The sequence below is a fragment of the Pogona vitticeps genome, chromosome 2, assembly GCF_051106095.1.
Source record: "Pogona vitticeps strain Pit_001003342236 chromosome 2, PviZW2.1, whole genome shotgun sequence".
NCBI lineage: Eukaryota > Metazoa > Chordata > Lepidosauria > Squamata > Agamidae > Pogona > Pogona vitticeps.
This window is the reverse complement of record NC_135784.1, coordinates 123,874,706-123,893,104: the sequence shown is the minus strand read 5'-3', so window position 1 is coordinate 123,893,104 and position 18,399 is coordinate 123,874,706. Positions and strand designations below refer to the sequence as shown.

Genomic DNA, 18,399 nt, shown 5'->3' with positions numbered 1-18,399 from the left:
CACCAGGGCCTGGTCTACAGAGGCCTAAGGAGGAGGCACCGGAAATCTTGAAACTGCAGAGAGGACTTAAAACAGCCAGTGGAGGCAAATCTCACTTCTGAAATTCACCCTCGAACAAGGAAGATCTCCCTGCCCACACAGAACGAGCACAGCCGGGGATGGGCTGGCCTACAGCCTCTTCTCTTAGACATTTTGCTCTTTTCCCTTTACAGGGAATTTACTCGAGGACAAGGGAAGAATGTTTAGAGAAGAGGCATTCCCAGACTGAATACTGTGGTATATTTATACCACCTTAACTGCAGGGCATGTGTGCTCTAGTCCTCAGAAAAAAGATCAACAAAGGAAGAACCATTGGTCTGGACTAGACTGGAGCCCTCCTGAGGCACCAGAGAAATGCACAAGTAGGGCATGTTGCTCCCACCCCATGCTAAGCAGTCTGTGTCACTAGGCATGCTCAAGTGGTGACCGTTCTTTGTTCAGAGGCCAGGATGGAACAAGATTTCTATTAATGTTCATTTGTAGGCAATGCAAATTTCAATATGATCAAGGAGCCTTACGAGAAAAGAGAGAGAGAGAGAGAGAGAGAGAGAAACTTTCATCTAGAGCAGTGGTTTCCAGCTGTGGGTTCCCAGAGGTTCTTGGACTACAACTCCCAGAAATCCTGGCCAGCACAGCTAATGGTGAAGGCTTTTAAGTCTGGGGACTCAAGACGGGGAACTACTGCTCTACCACATTTTTTTTCTGTTAAAAACAAAACTCTAACATCTGTCCCTCCACTCTCAAGAAGCCTTCTACCCATTCCATCATCTTGGTAGCTCTGTGATCCCTAACACTGTAGCTCCCCCAAAACTCAGTGATGCCGGCTTCCAAAGGAGCTTCTCAGCCTCCCTTTTGTCTCTTCTCACTGCCCACCCCCACCCCCCCCTGCTGTGCCAGAATCCGGCTCCATCTGTTGTGCAAGAGGGGTTCTTTACCTTCCCCTTCTTTGCTTGCTGCTTCCCAATTTAGCTTCATCTGCGTCTGACTGTGTGACAGCTGGGCTGGGCTTTGGCTCCAATTCCTAGGTGTCCTAATCTCCATGGTCAGCTCTGGAATGAAAGAGCACAAAACAAAACTCAAGCCAAGGCTGACATCCAGCCGAAAAGGGCAAGGGGCAAAATCTCTGGAAGAAGCACTGTTGTCTTCAAAACATCCCAGCCAGCCCACTTATCGTTTTATCCAGCACCACAGAGACTCTGCTTGTAGGGAGCTGTACAAAGGACAGAATCTTTCCAGAGATTCCACTGTCAGCCTCCCTGCTCTAAACGTGCTGAGTGATACAAGGTAGGTGCACCTCTGATGGAAAAAGGAGGAGAGGCCAGCAGGATGCTCAGGTCACCCTCAGAGGCTGCTTACTCACCCGTGCCTTTGTTGTGCTCAGTACGGAATGCCCTGCGTTGGGAAAATGCCCAGACTCTCAAGAAGCCTTCCACCGATTCCATCATCTTGGTAGCTATGCGGTGCCTTTGCACCGGGCTCTCAGCCTCTAGTTCTTTAATTCCTTCATCCAGCAGAGTCAAGAGAGCCTAAGATGGGAAATTTCATGTCATCAAAGCACAAGGGGAGAAGAACAAAAAACAAACAAAAACTGGCATTTTGTGGCTCAGGCACTCCTGGGAGAAAGAAGGTTGATGGTGGAGCAACATAAACACTGACCCTGGTAAGTCAGCTGTCAGTAGTAGCCCTGAGAATGGAGACTCATGGATATGAGCAAGATTGTAAAACTCAAGAGTGGCACTCATCCTTGCAAATTATGAACTTGTACATGGATTTTACAACAGTCACTGGCTGGGAAAGTCTGAGTCTCTAGGTTGACATATAAATTCTTCTGCAATTAGGGCTGGAAACGGAACAGTGCAACAGATCCCCTGTGAAAATAGCTGGCAGCGATGTGTATATTCAGACCAACTTAGAACTTCCCTTTTCAAACGTAATACTTCCCCTGTCACCCTCAACTTTGTTAAAAAAAAGAAAAGCTGAAAATCAGAGACTGCAGAGAAAAACCACACAGTACGAATCAGGTCAACACTGGGAAAGAAAATTAGAAAATGCTTTTCACAGCAACCCTCTCAAGAAAACACAGTTACTTGGCAATAAGCCCCCTTGATTTCAGTTATATTTATTACTTTATATGATTCTTTAGGATTCTACCCAAAAAGTGCTCAGCAGTAATGAAATATTTGTAGCAAGTAGATACTGATCTCATTGCCTTTACATCTGGAACAAAATGTGCACTTCACACTTCCAGCCAGAGCAAAAGAAAACTAGTTTACGCTCACCTCTGTTTCCTATGTGGTTTCAACGGTTGCAATATAAATTGTATCTGCCTTTTTAAAGAGTTGAGAATTGAGCCCAATCTAAAGCCACGGAAGCACTCTGCTTGAGAGAGGAGGGTTTGCATGAATAGAAAGCTTGCATGCTGCTACCTCCTTCTGGACCACATGCTCTTATGGCTTCCTGATAACCATATGCATTATGTTTGAATGTTGTGAGGGTGTTTGGGTTGGGGGGAGGTTTCTCTCTCTCTCTTTTTTGCACTTTAGAAATCATAAGATTATGTTTGAAGTAATGATGTATATTTGGGCTGTAGCTCAATTTTTAAAGGCATTAATATGTTTTATGCTGTATCTTTTTTTTTTTCTGAACACCAATAGCTTTCTGACAGTTAATTGCCCTTTCACAGTGGCTTATACATTTACTAATCTTCCAGTTGCCAAGTGAAATACATTGGGCTCTCTATGATTCTTTTTGTCAGAATAGAAGCTTTTTCCAGCAGCCACCCACTTGAAGCTAAATTATCTCTCTCATGTTATCAACAGAAATTAATACAGCTGGAGTTGATCTAAGTCACTCATGCAATCTAGGCTGATCTTGCCAACACTGTGTAAACATAATGGTTGTGCTAAGTGACAGCCTAGAGAAGGATGGAAGGATCTATGAATGCGGATGTGAGGAGGTGGTTTTGAAAGTAGGGGACATAAACAATGAACTGTTCTTGAAGAGGACTCAGGGAAGGCAATTAAGAGAGGACAATTATCAGTGGGCATGATGGGTATAAAAGGAAAAAAAGCATGCTGGTACATGTGTGTGTAAAGAAAACAAAACACCCAAAATAATTTTTCCTTTTTCATTTAGAAAGAGAAAAAACTTGAATTTCTAATAGTACAGGATTTAAGTATTATTCATATCCAAGCTGTTACTGAATATTTCCTACATCCCAAATGGATCCGCAACCATCTTCTGAGGATGTTTACGCAACTTTCGTGTCTGGAATTCATCCATTCCAAATTCTGATGAAGTGGCATGGATAACAAAATCAAGCAATTTAAAAATAAAACATACTTTGCTGTCAACACTGGCAGCTGATTTGCTTTACAGAGGCAGAAAATGGGGGAAATTATTTGAAAATTGGCTGTGATGATAGTCCAAGGGAAACATTTTGTACTTATCTCTATCGAGCAACACAGGGTGGAGGAAAACAGAACCATAACACACAACCTTCCCCACCAGCTTACACCTTTCTTTTCCTATTGTATCTAATTAATGGCTGCAGTCAACCTAAGGTGACTTGGACCTTGCATGGAAATGCATTGTAAACAACATAGGATATGGTACACACTGCGGGAGCTCCCAGTTAACTGTGGCTCCCTGCAGTAAATTTTCCCAACATAAAATGCGTGAAATACCACTTATCTTAATACAGGATGCATGTGTGTGAGAATGTGGCAGGTGACAGGAGGCAGAAAAAAGTCCTGGCCAGAAACTACCACCTGCTGACTTGTCCCTACACATTTTAATGAGCAGCACATTCTTCTAATCCCTGCAGCTCTGACCTTTGGAATTAAAGCCACTGCAAGAAAAGTCAAAGAAGAAACAAACTTGAAAGCCACAACATACCATCAAAAGCACATTTGGATCCTTTAACTTCTTGGCACTCAGGGACGACTGGCAGAGATCTCCCAGATGCTTTTCAAAGTTGCAAAGGGACGTCTGAAAAAGAGAGGGAGCCAGGATGAGTGTTGCTGACCAAAGTTCCTGTGCTTGTTTAAAAGTCCAGGGTCCAAAATGACAAGGGACACCACACCGTGCATGTCTTTAGGCCGCACTCAGCTGATGAGGGACTGTGGGTTGAGAATGGAGAGGTGTAGGACTTGGACCTCACCATGGTTCCTGTCCAGCTTCCTCTCAGCCCCGTTCTTGTCAACTATCCGGAGTAGGAGAAATTTTTAAAGATTTACTGGTGTGGATTAAGCAACAGGAAAAGAGCCACACGAAATGGAGGAAGTGGAATTTGAAATAAAAACGCATGGCTCTTATCTAGTAATAGGCACAGAAGACCCATTTGGGACAACCAGACGGTGGGCATGACAACCAAAAGTTTTGCTCTGAAACATTTAACAGAGAAATTTAAAAAAAATAGGGCCCTCCTTTTTTTTTAGCAATGGTTCAAATCCAGTAGCAATAAGCTGCAACTAGAGTAGGCTCATTGAATCAGTGGGGATTTGAGAAGTCCACTTCTACATAAGTTCCATGGATTCAATGGGACTACTCTAGTTGCAACTCACTACTGGATTTCAGTTAATGATTGAAATATTCCCATTTTCAGCAAGTTGAGGTTTTGAGTGCTTATTTTTAGGGAAGCAAACTTTTGGGCCATTTTGATCCAATAGCTACACAGAGATTAGCTGCAACACTCCGGGTGAGACAAAAAGTCTTTGTGGTGGGCAGTGCACGGTAGATGGTTTCCAAAATACAAGAAAGCCACTGCTCTGGGCAGCCATAAAAAAGTAACATAAATGGACAAACATAATTAAATTAATAAACAAAAAAAAACAAGAACCCAACTTAATGACTTCCTCTCTAACAAGCATTACTAAATCTCAAGATGGCAAAATTAAGAGAACTGAATCAGTCGTTAGACAATAAATCAAAGCTACAGAGCCAACATGACAAATAAGCTGTCAATTTTGTACAGTGGCACAGACCAAACATAGATATTACACTGTGCACAGAATTTAGCAGCCTGAGAATCTTGGCTGCCCTCTTTCCCTCAAGAAACAAGTTTCTGGTCCTCTAGGCTGGAATCCAAAAGCATTTGCTGGTACATGGATGAACAGCCTGAGCCTCCTAAGAGTCATGCTAGGAGAACAGCAGGATTTCTAATGGTCAGGGGGTTCGGTTCCAATGTCATGAAGGGCTTTTTACCTGTTTTGATCCTAAAGTAAGTTATGCCAACGAAGGGAACTGAAAGAAAGGTTACTTACCTGTAACGATGGTTCTTCAAGTGGTCATTCTGTGAATTCACACAAAGGGTTAATACCAGCGCCAGCGTTGGGCCTCTCGGAACGTTTTCTAGCTGCAAGAGAAAAGTAACAATGTTTAGGACTACCCCTACTGCGCACGCCCAGCCTAACCGTCCCTCAGTTCCATTTGTCCGCCATAGGCCCTCGAGTCAGAGAGATGCCAGTGACAGACAGACAGAGGGGAGGCCGGGCGGGATTGTGTGAATTCACAGAATGACCACTTGAAGAACCATCGTTACAGGTAAGTAACCTTTCTTTCTTCATCGTGGTCTTCTGTGAATGCACACAAAGGGTGATTAGCACGCTTACTAACCGGATGGTGGGCTGTCACTGAAGAGCCGATGCTAGCACTGCCCTCCCGAATTTGGTCTCCTCTTTTGCCCTCACGTCCAATCTGTAGTGGGTTATGAAGGTAGAGGCATTAGACCACGTAGCGGACCGGCAGATGTCGGGCAGGTCGACGCCACGAAGTAAGGCAGTGGAGGAGGCAACAGCCCGGGTGGAATGGGCTTTAAGTCCCTGTGGAGGATCTCTGTGGTTGAGCTCGTAGGCAAGGGCGATGGTAGACACGAGCCACCGAGAGAGCGTGGACGGCGAGGCCGGGCAACCCTTCTTAGGGCCAAAGTGGCAAAGGAAGAGTCTGTTGGCCAGGCGAAAGTCTTTGGTCCTGGATACGTAAAAAGCTAAGGACCGTCGAACATCGAGCATGTGGAGCATGCGTTCAACATCAGTCGTCGGAGACGGAAACAAAGTCGGCAGAATAAGTGGCTGGTTGACGTGGAAGTCGGAGACCACCTTAGGAAGAAAGGAGACGTCCAGGTAAAGCATAACCTTGTCCTTAAAGAACTGAAGAAAAGGTTGGTCATGGCGGAGAGCTGCCAACTCGCTAGCTCGACGAGCAGAGGTAATAGCCACTAGGAATAGCGTTTTTAAAGAGAGCATTTTGAGGTCACAGGTAGCCATAGGTTCAAATGGGGGTCTGGATAGGGCATGCAGAACCAAATGGAGGGACCACTGAGGGAGTGGAGGACGAACGGGAGGTCGGAGGTTAGAGAGACCCCTCAAAAACATCCTGACGGTAGGATGGGAGAAAAAGCGGGATGAGGGAGAAGCTCTGGGCTGAAAGAAGACAACCGCAGCCAGGTACACCTTGATAGTAGAGATAGACAGGTGGAAATCAAACAGGTAACGGAGATACTGCAGAAGTGTGGAAAGAGACACAGGTGAGGAGGTGAGATCCCTCTGCTGGGTAAATTTCAGAAAGCTGTTCCATTTGTAGGCATACAAGCGAGACGTGGAGGGTTTGATGGCATTGGTCAAGACCTCCTGAATTTCTGGACGATCCTCCACGCCGTCAGATGGAGCGTGTCGAGGTCGGGGTGAAGGACTTTGCCTGCTTCCTGGGTCAGTAGGTCTGGCCACATTGGAAGGGTTACTGAGTCCACAGCCATGCTGACTAGAGTGGGAAACCACACTTGGCGAGGCCAAAAGGGTGCGATGAAGATGGCCGGAGTCATCGAGCGTCGGAGTTTGATCAAGGATCTCTGTATTAACGGGATCGGTGGAAACATGTACAAGAGACCCTGGTTCCATGGAATCATGAATGCGTCGCCGAGCGAGTGGTGACCGAGACCTGCCCGGGAGGCATAGCGGGAGCATTTTGCGTTGTGAGGGGATGCGAACACGTCCAGCACTGGGGTCCCCCACTGGTTGCAAAGGTCCTGGAAGACCAGAGGGTTCAACTCCCATTCGTGAGTCTGATAGTGAAGCCTGCTCAGAGTGTCGGCAAGTGTGTTGTCCTCCGTGGCTACATGGATGGCCACCGGGTAGATATGATGACGGTAACACCATTCCCAAAGGAGGATGGAGAGATACAGGAGTGAATGAGAGCGGGTTCCTCCCTGCTTGTTGACATAGTGCATTGTGGTAGTGTTGTCCGTCACTAGCTGAACTCCGCGGCCGCGGAGGAGAGGGAGGAAGGACTTGAAGGCCTTGATAACCGCCAGCAGTTCCAGGTAATTGATGTGGAACATGGCTTCTTGAGGCGTCCAGAGGGCGTGAATGGTGCGGCGCCCGCAGTGCGCCCCCCAGCCGGACGGACTGGCGTCCGTTGTAACTTGAACGGTGAGACGGAGTGGACGAAAGGGCCGGCCAACCGTGAGATGGGGTGTGTACATCCACCACTGGAGTTGTCTGGTGAGCTCCGGGGTGACACGAAGGCGTTTCCTTTGACTGTCGATCATGGGGTCGAAAAGGGTGAGAAACCAAGATTGGAGCGACCGGAGTTTGAGGCGAGCGTGCGCTAGCGCCGGCGTCGTAGAAGACATCAGGCCGAGGAGGTGCTGGGCATGGTGGGCTGTCACCCGAGCACCGGGGAAAAATTTCCTGATGGCTCGTCGAATCTTGTGTATTCTTTCCGGGGGAAGAAAGACTCGACCCTTTACAGCGTCCAAGCAGACCCCTATGTATTGAACTGTCTTGGAGGGAATGAGCCGGGATTTCTGATTGTTGACAGTGAGACCGAGATTGGAAAGAAGATACAGAATGAATCTTGTGTCTTTCAGGGATTGCCTTCTCGAGGTGGAGACTACGAGCCAATCGTCCAGGTAAGGGTAAACGTGAATGCCCCTGAGACGAAGGTAAGCCGCCACCGGAGCCATAACCTTGGTGAAGGTCCGGGGAGCTGTGGACAGACCGAATGGCAGGGCCTGGAATTCGTAGACCGTGTCCTGAAAGATGAACCGAAGGAACCTGCGGTGGTCGGGGTGAATAGTGACGTGAAAGTATGCGTCCTTTAGATCTATAAGGACGAACCAGTTGCTCTTTTTCAGCAAGTGCATGATGGACTCTAAGGTAAGCATCCGAAACCGTCTGGGTCGCAGGTAAGTATTGAGGAGTCTTAGATCGAGGATGGGTCTTATGCCTCCTCCGCTTTTTGAGACGGCGAAGTAGCGGGAGTAAAACCCGCATTGTACGTCGTGAGGTGGTACTGTAGAGATGGCCTCTTTTTCTAAGAGAGATGATATTTCTTCCTCTAGCGAGGAGTCGAAGGGAGAATGAGTTATGAAACCTAGCGGAGGAGATCTTATAAACTCCAGCTGGTAACCGTGCTGAATAATTTTTAGAGCCCAAGTGTCGTTTGTGATGACAGACCAGTTGTGAAGAAACGGTTGAAGGCGGGTGGTAGGTGGTGAGTGGGTGAAAACGGGGGGCCGAAAGTCAAAGATACTGTTTTTGTTTTCTGCCAGGTGGCTTAAAAGGTTGGCGGCGATGGGGCGGACGAGGGCGGTATCCCTGATAGCCCTGGACAGAAGAAGAGGACTGGCCAGAGCGCTGCTGAGGAAGGTGTTTGTAAGGACGGTATTGTTGGGAAGATTGATACTGTCCATAAGATTTACGCCATTGAGGGCGTCGCTGTCTAGATTGAGACTGAACAGAATAAGACTTAGCAGTTCTCTTAGCCTTATGAAGGTCCTCCAAATGGGAGTCGGTCTTTTCGTTGAACAGCCCGGTAGCGTCGAAGGCGAGGCTTTCAACTTTTGATTTGACGTCCTCCATTATGTCCGCAGAACGGAGCCAAGCATGGCGCCGGATAGAGATGGCAGACATGAGGACTCTGGCAGAGATTTCTGCTGCATGTCTGATGGAAAGACGTTCATACTTGGATACCGTCTGAGCTTCCTCATATGAGTTGAGAAAAGCTTGCCTGGTGTCTTCAGGTATCATTTTCAACCCAGGCAAAAGTTTGAGCCACAATTGTTTGTGATAAGCTCCCAAAACAGTTTGATAATTTATGACTCGAAGTAGCAAGGTGACAAGGGAGTAGATTTTCCTGCCGATGAGTTCCAGCTTTTTACCCTCCTTGTCGACTGGAGTAACATGAGCCTTGGCCGAAGGCCTTGAACAGCTTGTTTCAACAATGAGTGAGTTTGGAATGGGATGCTTGAGCAGAAAATGAGTATCGGCCCCATGAATCTTGTAGAAGTGTTCTGTGCGACGAGGGACATTAGGTGTAGCCGCAGGCTGAGCCCAGAATTCCTTGATGGCCTCCATAACTACAGGCACAAAGGCTATACTGGGGGGAGCGGTACTGTCTCGTTTTACGTCTCCAAAGAACAAGTCCTCTCCCGGAGGGGAAGGGAGATTCAAGTCCAATTTAAGCGTCTTGGCAAGCCTGGACATCATCTGAGAGTAAGAAGAAAAATCCTCAGATGGAGAAGGAGCGTGAGTATCGCCAGTATCGGAAAGCACCAGATCACCCGGAGGTAAATCATGCGGTGGTAAGGGTGGGGGTGGCTCCTGATCGGAGTCAGAAGACCGCTCCGTGGACACCTCATCTGGATCAGAGGAGAAGACGTCCCTCTTCTTCCTTGGAGGGGGCTTCTCGACGTCGACCTGCGTTGTCGGGGGTCGAACGGGGACCACGGTCGGTGCCGAGGTGGGAGGGGCCGGTTGCGGTGGAGGGGCAACCGGTACCGGAAGAGGGTGGTCTTTGGCTCGAATGGCCCGGCGTCGGCGTCGAGGTCGGGTCGACTCCGAAGAAGAAGAGACATATATGTACCGGATCTTTTTGCGGTACCGGTCTCGAGAGGCGGATGTCGACGACGAAGGAGGAGACCGCGAACGGCCGCGTCGACGTCGATGGTGCTTACGACGCTTAGGGCGGTCGGAATCCGCCGAACGGGAAGAAGAGGACCGACGTCGGTGCTTGGTACGACGTCGATGAGAATGGTGCTTCTTCTTAGAGCGTTTACGCTTAGAGGATTTCGAGTCCGAGCGATCGCTAGAGTCGGACTGAGTGGAAGCTCGATGCCTCTTCTTCGATCGTTTCTGTCGAGGAGACTTCGACCTCGAGCGGCCGGAGGACGGGGACCGACTCGGGGAGCCATGCTTCTCCGTGCGAGAACGTTTGCCTCGAGGAGATTTAGACCTCGAGCGCACAGGTGATCGAGGTATCTTCTCTCGAGGAGATCTCGAGTCCGAGTGTACGGACGAGATCGACACGGGAGGCGACCCCTGGCCCGCAGGAAAAGGGCTATGTGGGGCAGAAGCGAGGCCAGTAGTGACGGCGACTAACTGGCTCGGCGTCGGGGAAGACCTTCCCGAAGGCGGTATCACTTCAGTACGTCGAGCAGGAGGAGGTGCGGGTGCCTCGGCCGAGGCCCCGAAGCGCCTCGACAACTCCTCAAGAATTGGCGATGGGATGGAACCCGAGCTCGGAGAAAGTGGAATCGATGTCATTTTAAGCTGGGCAGCCGCCTTAGCTTTGGACGATTTCGACGGCTTAGCTTTCGGAGCCGGAGGCTCGGGTGAAGCAGGAGCGGCCGATTTCGACGACGCGGATTTCTTCGACATTTTGGAAACTTTGGAGACGACTGAGTGAACAGGAGCTGCTCGAGAGGTGGAAGCCATTTCCCCCTCAGAGGGCGCCGTGGAAGACAACGTTGACTCCCACAGATGAAGTTTAAGGCGCTGTTGGCGAGCCTTGAGAGCGGCCTTAGTGAAGGCTTTGCAGTGTGGGCAAGCTTTGGGATTGTGCGACTCGCCCAAACAATACAGGCAAGTATCGTGGCCGTCTTGATGGGGGATTTTGCGGTCGCACACCACACACCTGCTGAACGGCCCTGAAGGGGACATAGGGTAGTAAGGAAACCGAAACGACAAGTCCAAGGATAAGGCAGAGCAGTCCAAACACAGTCCGAGTAAGCCAGAATATACACCGGGTCGTCAAGTTGAAGGGAAAAAGCGCTAGGGTAGTCCGTGAGCGAAGCAAAGGTCAAAGCCAAAAATCAGATAGATCGCAATAACGCAGCAATAAACGCAGCTAAGACGAGAGGCTCCAAACCGCTAGGCGGAAAAATGGAACTGAGGGACGGTTAGGCTGGGCGTGCGCAGTAGGGGTAGTCCTAAACATTGTTACTTTTCTCTTGCAGCTAGAAAACGTTCCGAGAGGCCCAACGCTGGCGCTGGTATTAACCCTTTGTGTGCATTCACAGAAGACCACGATGAAGAAATATACTTTACTCAGCCGGCACAAGTTATACAATCCAGCTTTCCTTGGAGTTACTATATACCAATGTAGTTTTTTAAAGGCCAAATACAAACAGTCCTGAATCCAACTGCCAACTACTCAAGTTAAGAGAAAGCACAACATATCGGGGGTGAGGATGAGAGCCACAGCAGAATGCCCATGGACAGGGTGGGTGTTTAGGGGATCCCCCTTCTCTTTTTATTTCCTTCAGCTTATTACAAGGGTAGGGATCAGCTAAGCCCCCTCCTAGGAGGTGTTGTATCAGGCCTGATCAATGGACATGTTGGGCAAAGGAGAGGCTGTTGGATCCTTTAGATCCAAGCCTGTCCTCAACATGACCCAAGAGCATCCTGTTTTGGACTTCTCATTCCTAGAGCACTATCAGAGCTGCACCGACACCAACTAACCTTTCAATAGGTGCAAGTGCTAACCAGTGGATGGACCTCCCTTTCTGCCTAACAGCACAGATGCTACATCCTACACTTGCACAGCTAGGCTTGTGAGATGTTTAGGGGTGTCCTATTTGCCTATACATTTATTCCATTGGGTCTTGACTTCCAAGATCCAATACTGGGACTCACCTGTGTGTTGGAACAGTTGTCCTCTGAAGTGACTGGACAGCTGTTTTCTGGAGACAGAAACAGACAAGGAACAAAACAGTGTTGCTTTTCATTCCTTTCCATGAAACTTCCACTTGCCTTTTTGAGAGCCCAAACACTTCATTGATGTATTTAAAATATAGGACTTTACATTGGTCTTTATATGGAATGGCTCATAACAGCCCCAATGACTCTCCTGTCTAAGCCACAAGAGTTACATATGGCTGAACAAAACTTAGCACAGATATGATATACTGTGGGCCAGTGCTTGGGAGACTAAAGTCAGACCAAAGAGATTTTAAGAAGTCCCACATCAGACCCAGTTGGTAGACTTCAGTCATTTTTCCATTGCTTGGGGGCTTAACTGTAGAGCAGGGGTGGGATAGTGCCTGACGTTTTTTTGCATTAAAGTTTTTTTGGTTTTGTTTTAGTTCTCTTATAACCCTCTCAAAAAAAAGACTCTATCATTCCCATTTTACAGGTTTGCAGAATTTGTCTGAGGTTGACATGCACACCTTTCCAACTCTAAGAGGCAATGTAAGTTAGCAAAGAAAAGTTAGACCTTGCTAAGGGAGAAAGGAACGTGGTGGCGCTGCGAGTTAAACTGCAAAGCCTCTGGGCTGCAAGGTCAAAAGATCAGCAGTTCGAATCCACGCGACGGAGTGAGCTCCCATCGCTTGTCCCAGCTTGTGCCAACCTAGCAGTCCGAAAGCATGTAAAAATGCGAGTAGATAAATAGGTACCACCTTGGTGGGAAGGTAACAGTGTTCAGTGTCTAATCACGCTGGCCACGTGACCACGAAAACTGTCTACAGACAAACGCTGGCTCTACAGCTTGGAAATGGGGATGAGCACCGCACCCTAGAGTCAGACACAGCTGGACATTTGTCAAGGGGAACCTTTACCTTTAACTTAAAGGGAGAAAGGAAGAGCATCAATAGTGCACATGTGGACAGAGATACCAGGATTCAGTATGTGGTACCTCTAGTTAATGCTGTGAAAGATCCCTGTCCAAAATCCAGGACAACAAGAAAAATTAGTGGGATCAACCTTCCTAAACCAGTGTTGTCCAGATGTTTTGTACTGCAACTGCCATCAGCTCTAGCCAGTATAACCAACAGGATAATGGGAGTTTTGTCCAAAATACTTGGAAGAGATGAAGATGGCAAAAGCGGAGCTAGATATACCAGTAGGACAGCTTCCTGTGAGCCCCATCGTCAAATTTCCACTTGGCCATAAAGTTCCTTATTTTAGAGGATTGTTGTGGTGGTAACATAGAGAAAGGCTGCTGCCCTGAGCTCCTTGGAGAAAGAGAAAATTCTGTGCTGTCACTTGAGAATGACCTTCACGTTCTAATGATATGCATCTGTGCATGAGAACAGATTTAGAGAAGAATTCACAGTCAGTGAGCACGCTATGTTTTCATAAATTTTCTTGTGCTGACCACAACTATGAAGCATTTTGGCTCTCCTAGTCCAAAGTTTTAAATTATTGAGAGCTGGATGCAGATTCAAATATTCTTAATCACCAAGATGTTCTGGAAATTGTGCAAGGCACTAAGGTGTCTCTTACCCTGATGGCAGCTTGCTGATTTCCTGGTCTGTAAGAGATACCATTTGGAATATGCATAATGCACGGGCGAAAGGCACCTTCCAGCATATGTATGCAGGGAGTACATGAAGCCAGCCAGCCCTGCTTATGCTAGTCCCACAATCTTCCCAATGCAAACTGGCGGAGGCCTGCACAGATGAAGATTGCCTGGACTACAGGCATCGAAAGAACAATGCTGCTAATCCAGAACAGTCTGAATGAGCCAGAAGACGTGGAGAGCTGAGGGTGGCTAATTGTTGTCAATCATTCAGGCTGGAAGAGGAAGCTGTCAAAGCAGAGTTCCAGGGGAGTACAAACTAGCCACCCCTGTGGAGATGAGCCATCAGTGGCGGTTGTAAGAAAATAATGCACCTCAGTAGCCTAGTTAAATGTAGTCTGAGCAGAAAATGATCACTGTTAACACATCTGGAAGCAAATTGTCTTTGCATGCAGGGAACCACTGAAATAAGGTGGGCAAGGTAAGTAAGTGTTTTAGGTTTATAGAGGCAATCAATAGAACATTTTCTGCTCTTTCTATCTCATGTGGATTTAACTTTACCATAACATTTATGAAGCAAACAGCAGCGCCAGATAAAAGCAAGCAAATGTAAATGTAAAAGCATCTCTTGGAACGCTGGCTCCTGCTCCACCTTCTTTTTCCAGCCTCCTCCATCAAAATTCACCTTTGCACTTGATTATCTCCTTTCCATCCAGGATGTCTTTCTGATATTGGAAATACCCGTTCCGACATTTACACTTATATCCCCCTGGGAAGTTGGTACAATTGGCATTTTTATCACAAGGGTTTTCTGGGATACATTCATTAATATCTGAAAAAGAGAAATTAAAAAAGAAAAAATACAGTAGTAAGAGACCTGAAAAGGGAAACGAGAAGCACACAAAAGAAGGAATGCCCAAATATCTTCTACTTTCAAAGGCCTGTTGCCATCTCTGAGTAAATGGTAACAAACAGAGATGGGCATGAATCAGAAAAATTGTGATTCGTTTTGATTCATGATTTGTCAAGGTCGCTGACTCAGAAATTTACAATTTTTTCCCTTATGAATTGGTGAATTAATTCATTTTTGCCTTTAAAACTCTGCAAAGCACTCCCCAAGGCATCTAGAGATACCAAATTATCAAGAAAGCTCCCCCCAAGTCTCCTCTACAAGTCTTGAAAGATTGGCGAAGTGTGGGTTTTGGACATCTGAGTTACACACCCACAAGGAGGGCCCTCCAGGAAAGTTTTCCCCAGGCACCTAGAGACACCAAAATCACAGAGAAGTCTCTACCCACAATTTGTGGGCACTAACTGAAAAAAAAGGCAAAATTCATCAAATATCACTAATTCATCATATTTGTATGAATCAATGCCCCCGAATGAATGTGATTTTTGGTTTGTCAATTCACTGGGCTATAAAATGCCCTCCCAAGAACCTAGAGCCACCAAATTAACAAAGGAGGTTTCCCTGGCTCTCCTCTACAAGCCCTCTAAGGTTGGTGAAGATTGGGTTTAGCACTTTCCTGGGGGGATCCACTTTGTGGGGGGACCCACAAAAAAGAGTGGGCTTGGGGAAACCCAATCTTCACCAAACTTGGAGGGATTGTAGAGGAGAGTCAGTAGAAGCTTCTCTGTGGTTTTGGTGTCTCTAGGTCCTAAGGAGGAACTTTCAGGGAGGCTCTTTATGGGTGTACAACTTGGATGTTTGAAACCCAATCTTCACCGAACTTGGAAAGTTGGTAGAGAGTCATAGGAAACATCCTTGCAATATTGGCATCTCTAGGTGCCTGGGGGACCATTTTATAGCCAAACAAATCCATGAATTAAAAATTGCTAAAAAATCCACTGATTCGTATTCATCAGGGGCACTGGTTCATACAAATACATATTGACAATTTAATTATTTTTAACAAATTTGTGGGTGGCATATAAGCAAAATAAATAAATAAATAAATAAATAAATAAATAAATAAATAAATAAATAAATAAATAAATAAATAAATAAATAAATAAATAAATAAATAAATAAATAAAATTCATGCCCATCTCCACTAGTATCCTATCCATGGTACAAGACCAACACCAGAGCATGGCAGAGTCAACAGAGCCCACAAAAGTTACTGGTCTGGGGTTGTAAATTCCAGGATTCTCCAGTGAGGACAGCCAGTGTCTATGCTTCTTGGGGATGTTATGAGAGTTGTAATCCAAGAAAATAACTGGTTCAGACGCTGGCCACAATCCTGTTCTGTCAATTATGGCTGTGTAATGGTGTTGATGTCACTGGGAGGAGGAGACTGCTGGGAATTAAAGAGCTCTGTTTTGATCCTGGGTTTCAGCAACTTACCTGCAGCCAGTCTCATTTTGGCCTCTGAAAACTGAACACCTCATGAAAATCTAATGCCTGTAATGAAGACCAGCTATTTGACAGGGTCTAATCTGACTTTTGTCTCTCTTTGGCAAGTGATGCTTGGATTGGGTCCTCCTAATAGAAAAGAGCTGCTTTCATGAGCAGAGACATGCATCTTTAGTTCTCCACCCCCACCCCATTATTTCTTCCTTTGATTGAAATCATACCACTTTTCCAAACATCTCAAGGCAAGAAAAACCCTTCTCCTGATTGTTATCGTCTCATCAGTCCTGTGAGGAAGGTTCAGCTGAAAGGCAGTGAACTACCCAAAGTCAGCCAATGAGGTTCACGGCCATTCACACTTGTTGAAAAACAGCCCTGACAATTGCTTTGTGTTTGAGTGAGAAGGGGTTGGGGAAAAAAGTCTGATTTAAAAAAAAGTCAGCTTTTGGGATTTTCCCTTGCATTTGTCACTTTGTGAATGGCAGTGAAGGCAAGAGGGTACCTTGTAGACCATCCTGACTGCTGCTAAACGTGGTTGAAAAATGAATTGCAAAATTAATCAAATATCACTAATTCATCATATCCGTATGAATCAATGTCTCAATAAATATAAATCAATGAATTTTAGTTACTTTGATTTGTTAATTCATTGGGCTGTACAATGTCTCTCCAAGGACCTAGAGACACCAAAATTATAGAGAAACTTCCCTGGTCTCTCCTCTACAAGTCCTCCAGGTTTGGCGAAGATTGGGTTTCAACTGTTTGAGATATTCACTCATAAATACCCCCCCCCCAGGAAAGTGCTTTTTAGCAGCTGGCTTGGGGAAACCCAATCTTCACCAAACTTGGAGGGATTGTAGAGGAGACTCAGAGAAGCCTCCCTGCAATTCTGGTGTCTCTAGGCACCTGGGGGCCCTGTTTTATAGCTAAAAAAAAAAAAATCTATGAATCAAAGATCACTAAAAATGCATTGATTCATATTCATCAGGGCATTGATCTGTATGAAAGCAAATTGATGAATTAGCACTTTTTTAAATGAATTTGGTGATTCCTTTTTAACTTCATGCTCATCTCTAGTAACAAAACATGCAGGTCACTGAGAGAATGAACTAGCTGAGATCTGCTGCAAGGCATCCTGAATAATCCTATGTTTGAACTTCACTTTTATGATTCTGTGCAATGCATTCTCGTGGTCTGCAGTGGGGTTAAGTCTCCAATTGTCCTTTTGTTGGGGGCAAAGTGAAAGCCCCATTTGGAGAACCTTTTGAAAACTACTGTGTTACAGGCTACAAGTGGCCTCTGGGTCAGAATGAGAACAAGAGGAAAGGGGATTCTCATTATCTTCTACACCAGAAAGGGCTCCATTTGCTTATATGGATTTTCCAGCGTTTGCAACTGTTCCTCTCATATTCATAGAACAGAAACAGAAAGCACACAAATACTTTTAGTAGGAAACTTTGTTGGTGGTGGTGGTGGTGGGGAAATCCACACCCTGTGCTCTCTAAAAAGCTCCTTGCTGACACACACGTTTTGACATACACACGAGCACCACTAGACTGGCCTCTTGCCTTTGTCCATTTATCAAGAAGATTCTATGAAGCATTTAGTCTGGACCTCTGCACAAGGTGAGGGCGCGCTTCCACCGGCAACTTAAATCCATCCCTGTTCTGACTTTTTTTAAAAATTGGGTCCAAGGCATGTTGTTTTAAAAACAGTAGCCTCGTTCCCGTTTGACTGAAAATTAATTGACTTATTTCTGGTAATTACATTGGTTTTGGCGGCTACAGTGATGAAAAGGACTCATTTCCTTTCGGTTTTAGGAGCACGCTGCTTTAAAAGACGATTTTCTTTTCTTTTTTTTTAAAAAAAGGACGCAATACGTTGCTGAATTGAGTGTCTACGAAGGGCCGCCTGGTGTCATAACTGTCACTAGAAACTGCAGGGCAAGCCCTGGAGAGTAGAGCCCCCCCAGCCAACTAAAGATGGAAGGATGGGAATGGGAGAGGGAGGTTTCCAGTGGGTTCAACAGGCAGGGAGCTGATGCTGGGGCTTTAGTCCCTGCCCTGCTCTCTCAGATGTGGCTTCTCAGGGGTGGGGGTGGGGGATGGCCGCTCTGAGTCTGTTCTGCACCCACAGGTGGAGAGGTGATTGTAATGCTGAACATCCCGATGAAGTGATGCAGTGAAAAACATTTTAGGAAAGAATTTTTAAAAAAAAATCAAAGGAAAAATGCCCGTGCCCCTGCCACCCAAAATCCACATAGGCGCAGATTAAAATGACAACAACATTCACATCCACAGAACTGCACTCAGTTGAATCAATTTAGAAGTGAGGTATTTCAAAAAGCCCCTGCCAGCCAATTGGAAAAAAAAAACTCACGTTGAAGTCCATATAAATCCATTTCATTTCTGCCTTGTGTGCCCGGGAATTCACACATTGACTTAAATCATGTTGAAATCAATTTAACTGTGGTTCTTATTGCCAAT

The 18,399-nt window shown here is 46.3% G+C and overlaps 1 protein-coding gene and 1 long non-coding RNA gene across 3 annotated transcripts in view; one reads left to right on the top strand and one right to left on the bottom strand.

Moving 5' to 3' along the window:
• Positions 1–18,399, bottom strand: part of ADGRE5 (adhesion G protein-coupled receptor E5) — a 66,087-nt gene that overhangs the window by 9,830 nt on the left and 37,858 nt on the right. For both annotated transcript variants that reach the window (XM_020800368.3, XM_072990331.2), the window contains 5 exons: positions 14,246–14,392; positions 11,955–12,001; positions 3,937–4,029; positions 1,400–1,565; positions 975–1,088 (listed from right to left, as the gene is read on the bottom strand). In XM_020800368.3, coding sequence (XP_020656027.3) covers positions 975–1,088; positions 1,400–1,565; positions 3,937–4,029; positions 11,955–12,001; positions 14,246–14,392 — 567 coding nt within the window. The remainder of the gene's footprint in view (positions 1–974; positions 1,089–1,399; positions 1,566–3,936; positions 4,030–11,954; positions 12,002–14,245; positions 14,393–18,399) is intronic.
• On the top strand, positions 6,023–6,816 carry LOC144586887 (uncharacterized). Its single transcript, XR_013541961.1, has 2 exons — positions 6,023–6,161; positions 6,622–6,816. It is a non-coding gene; the product is annotated as an uncharacterized LOC144586887 (long non-coding RNA).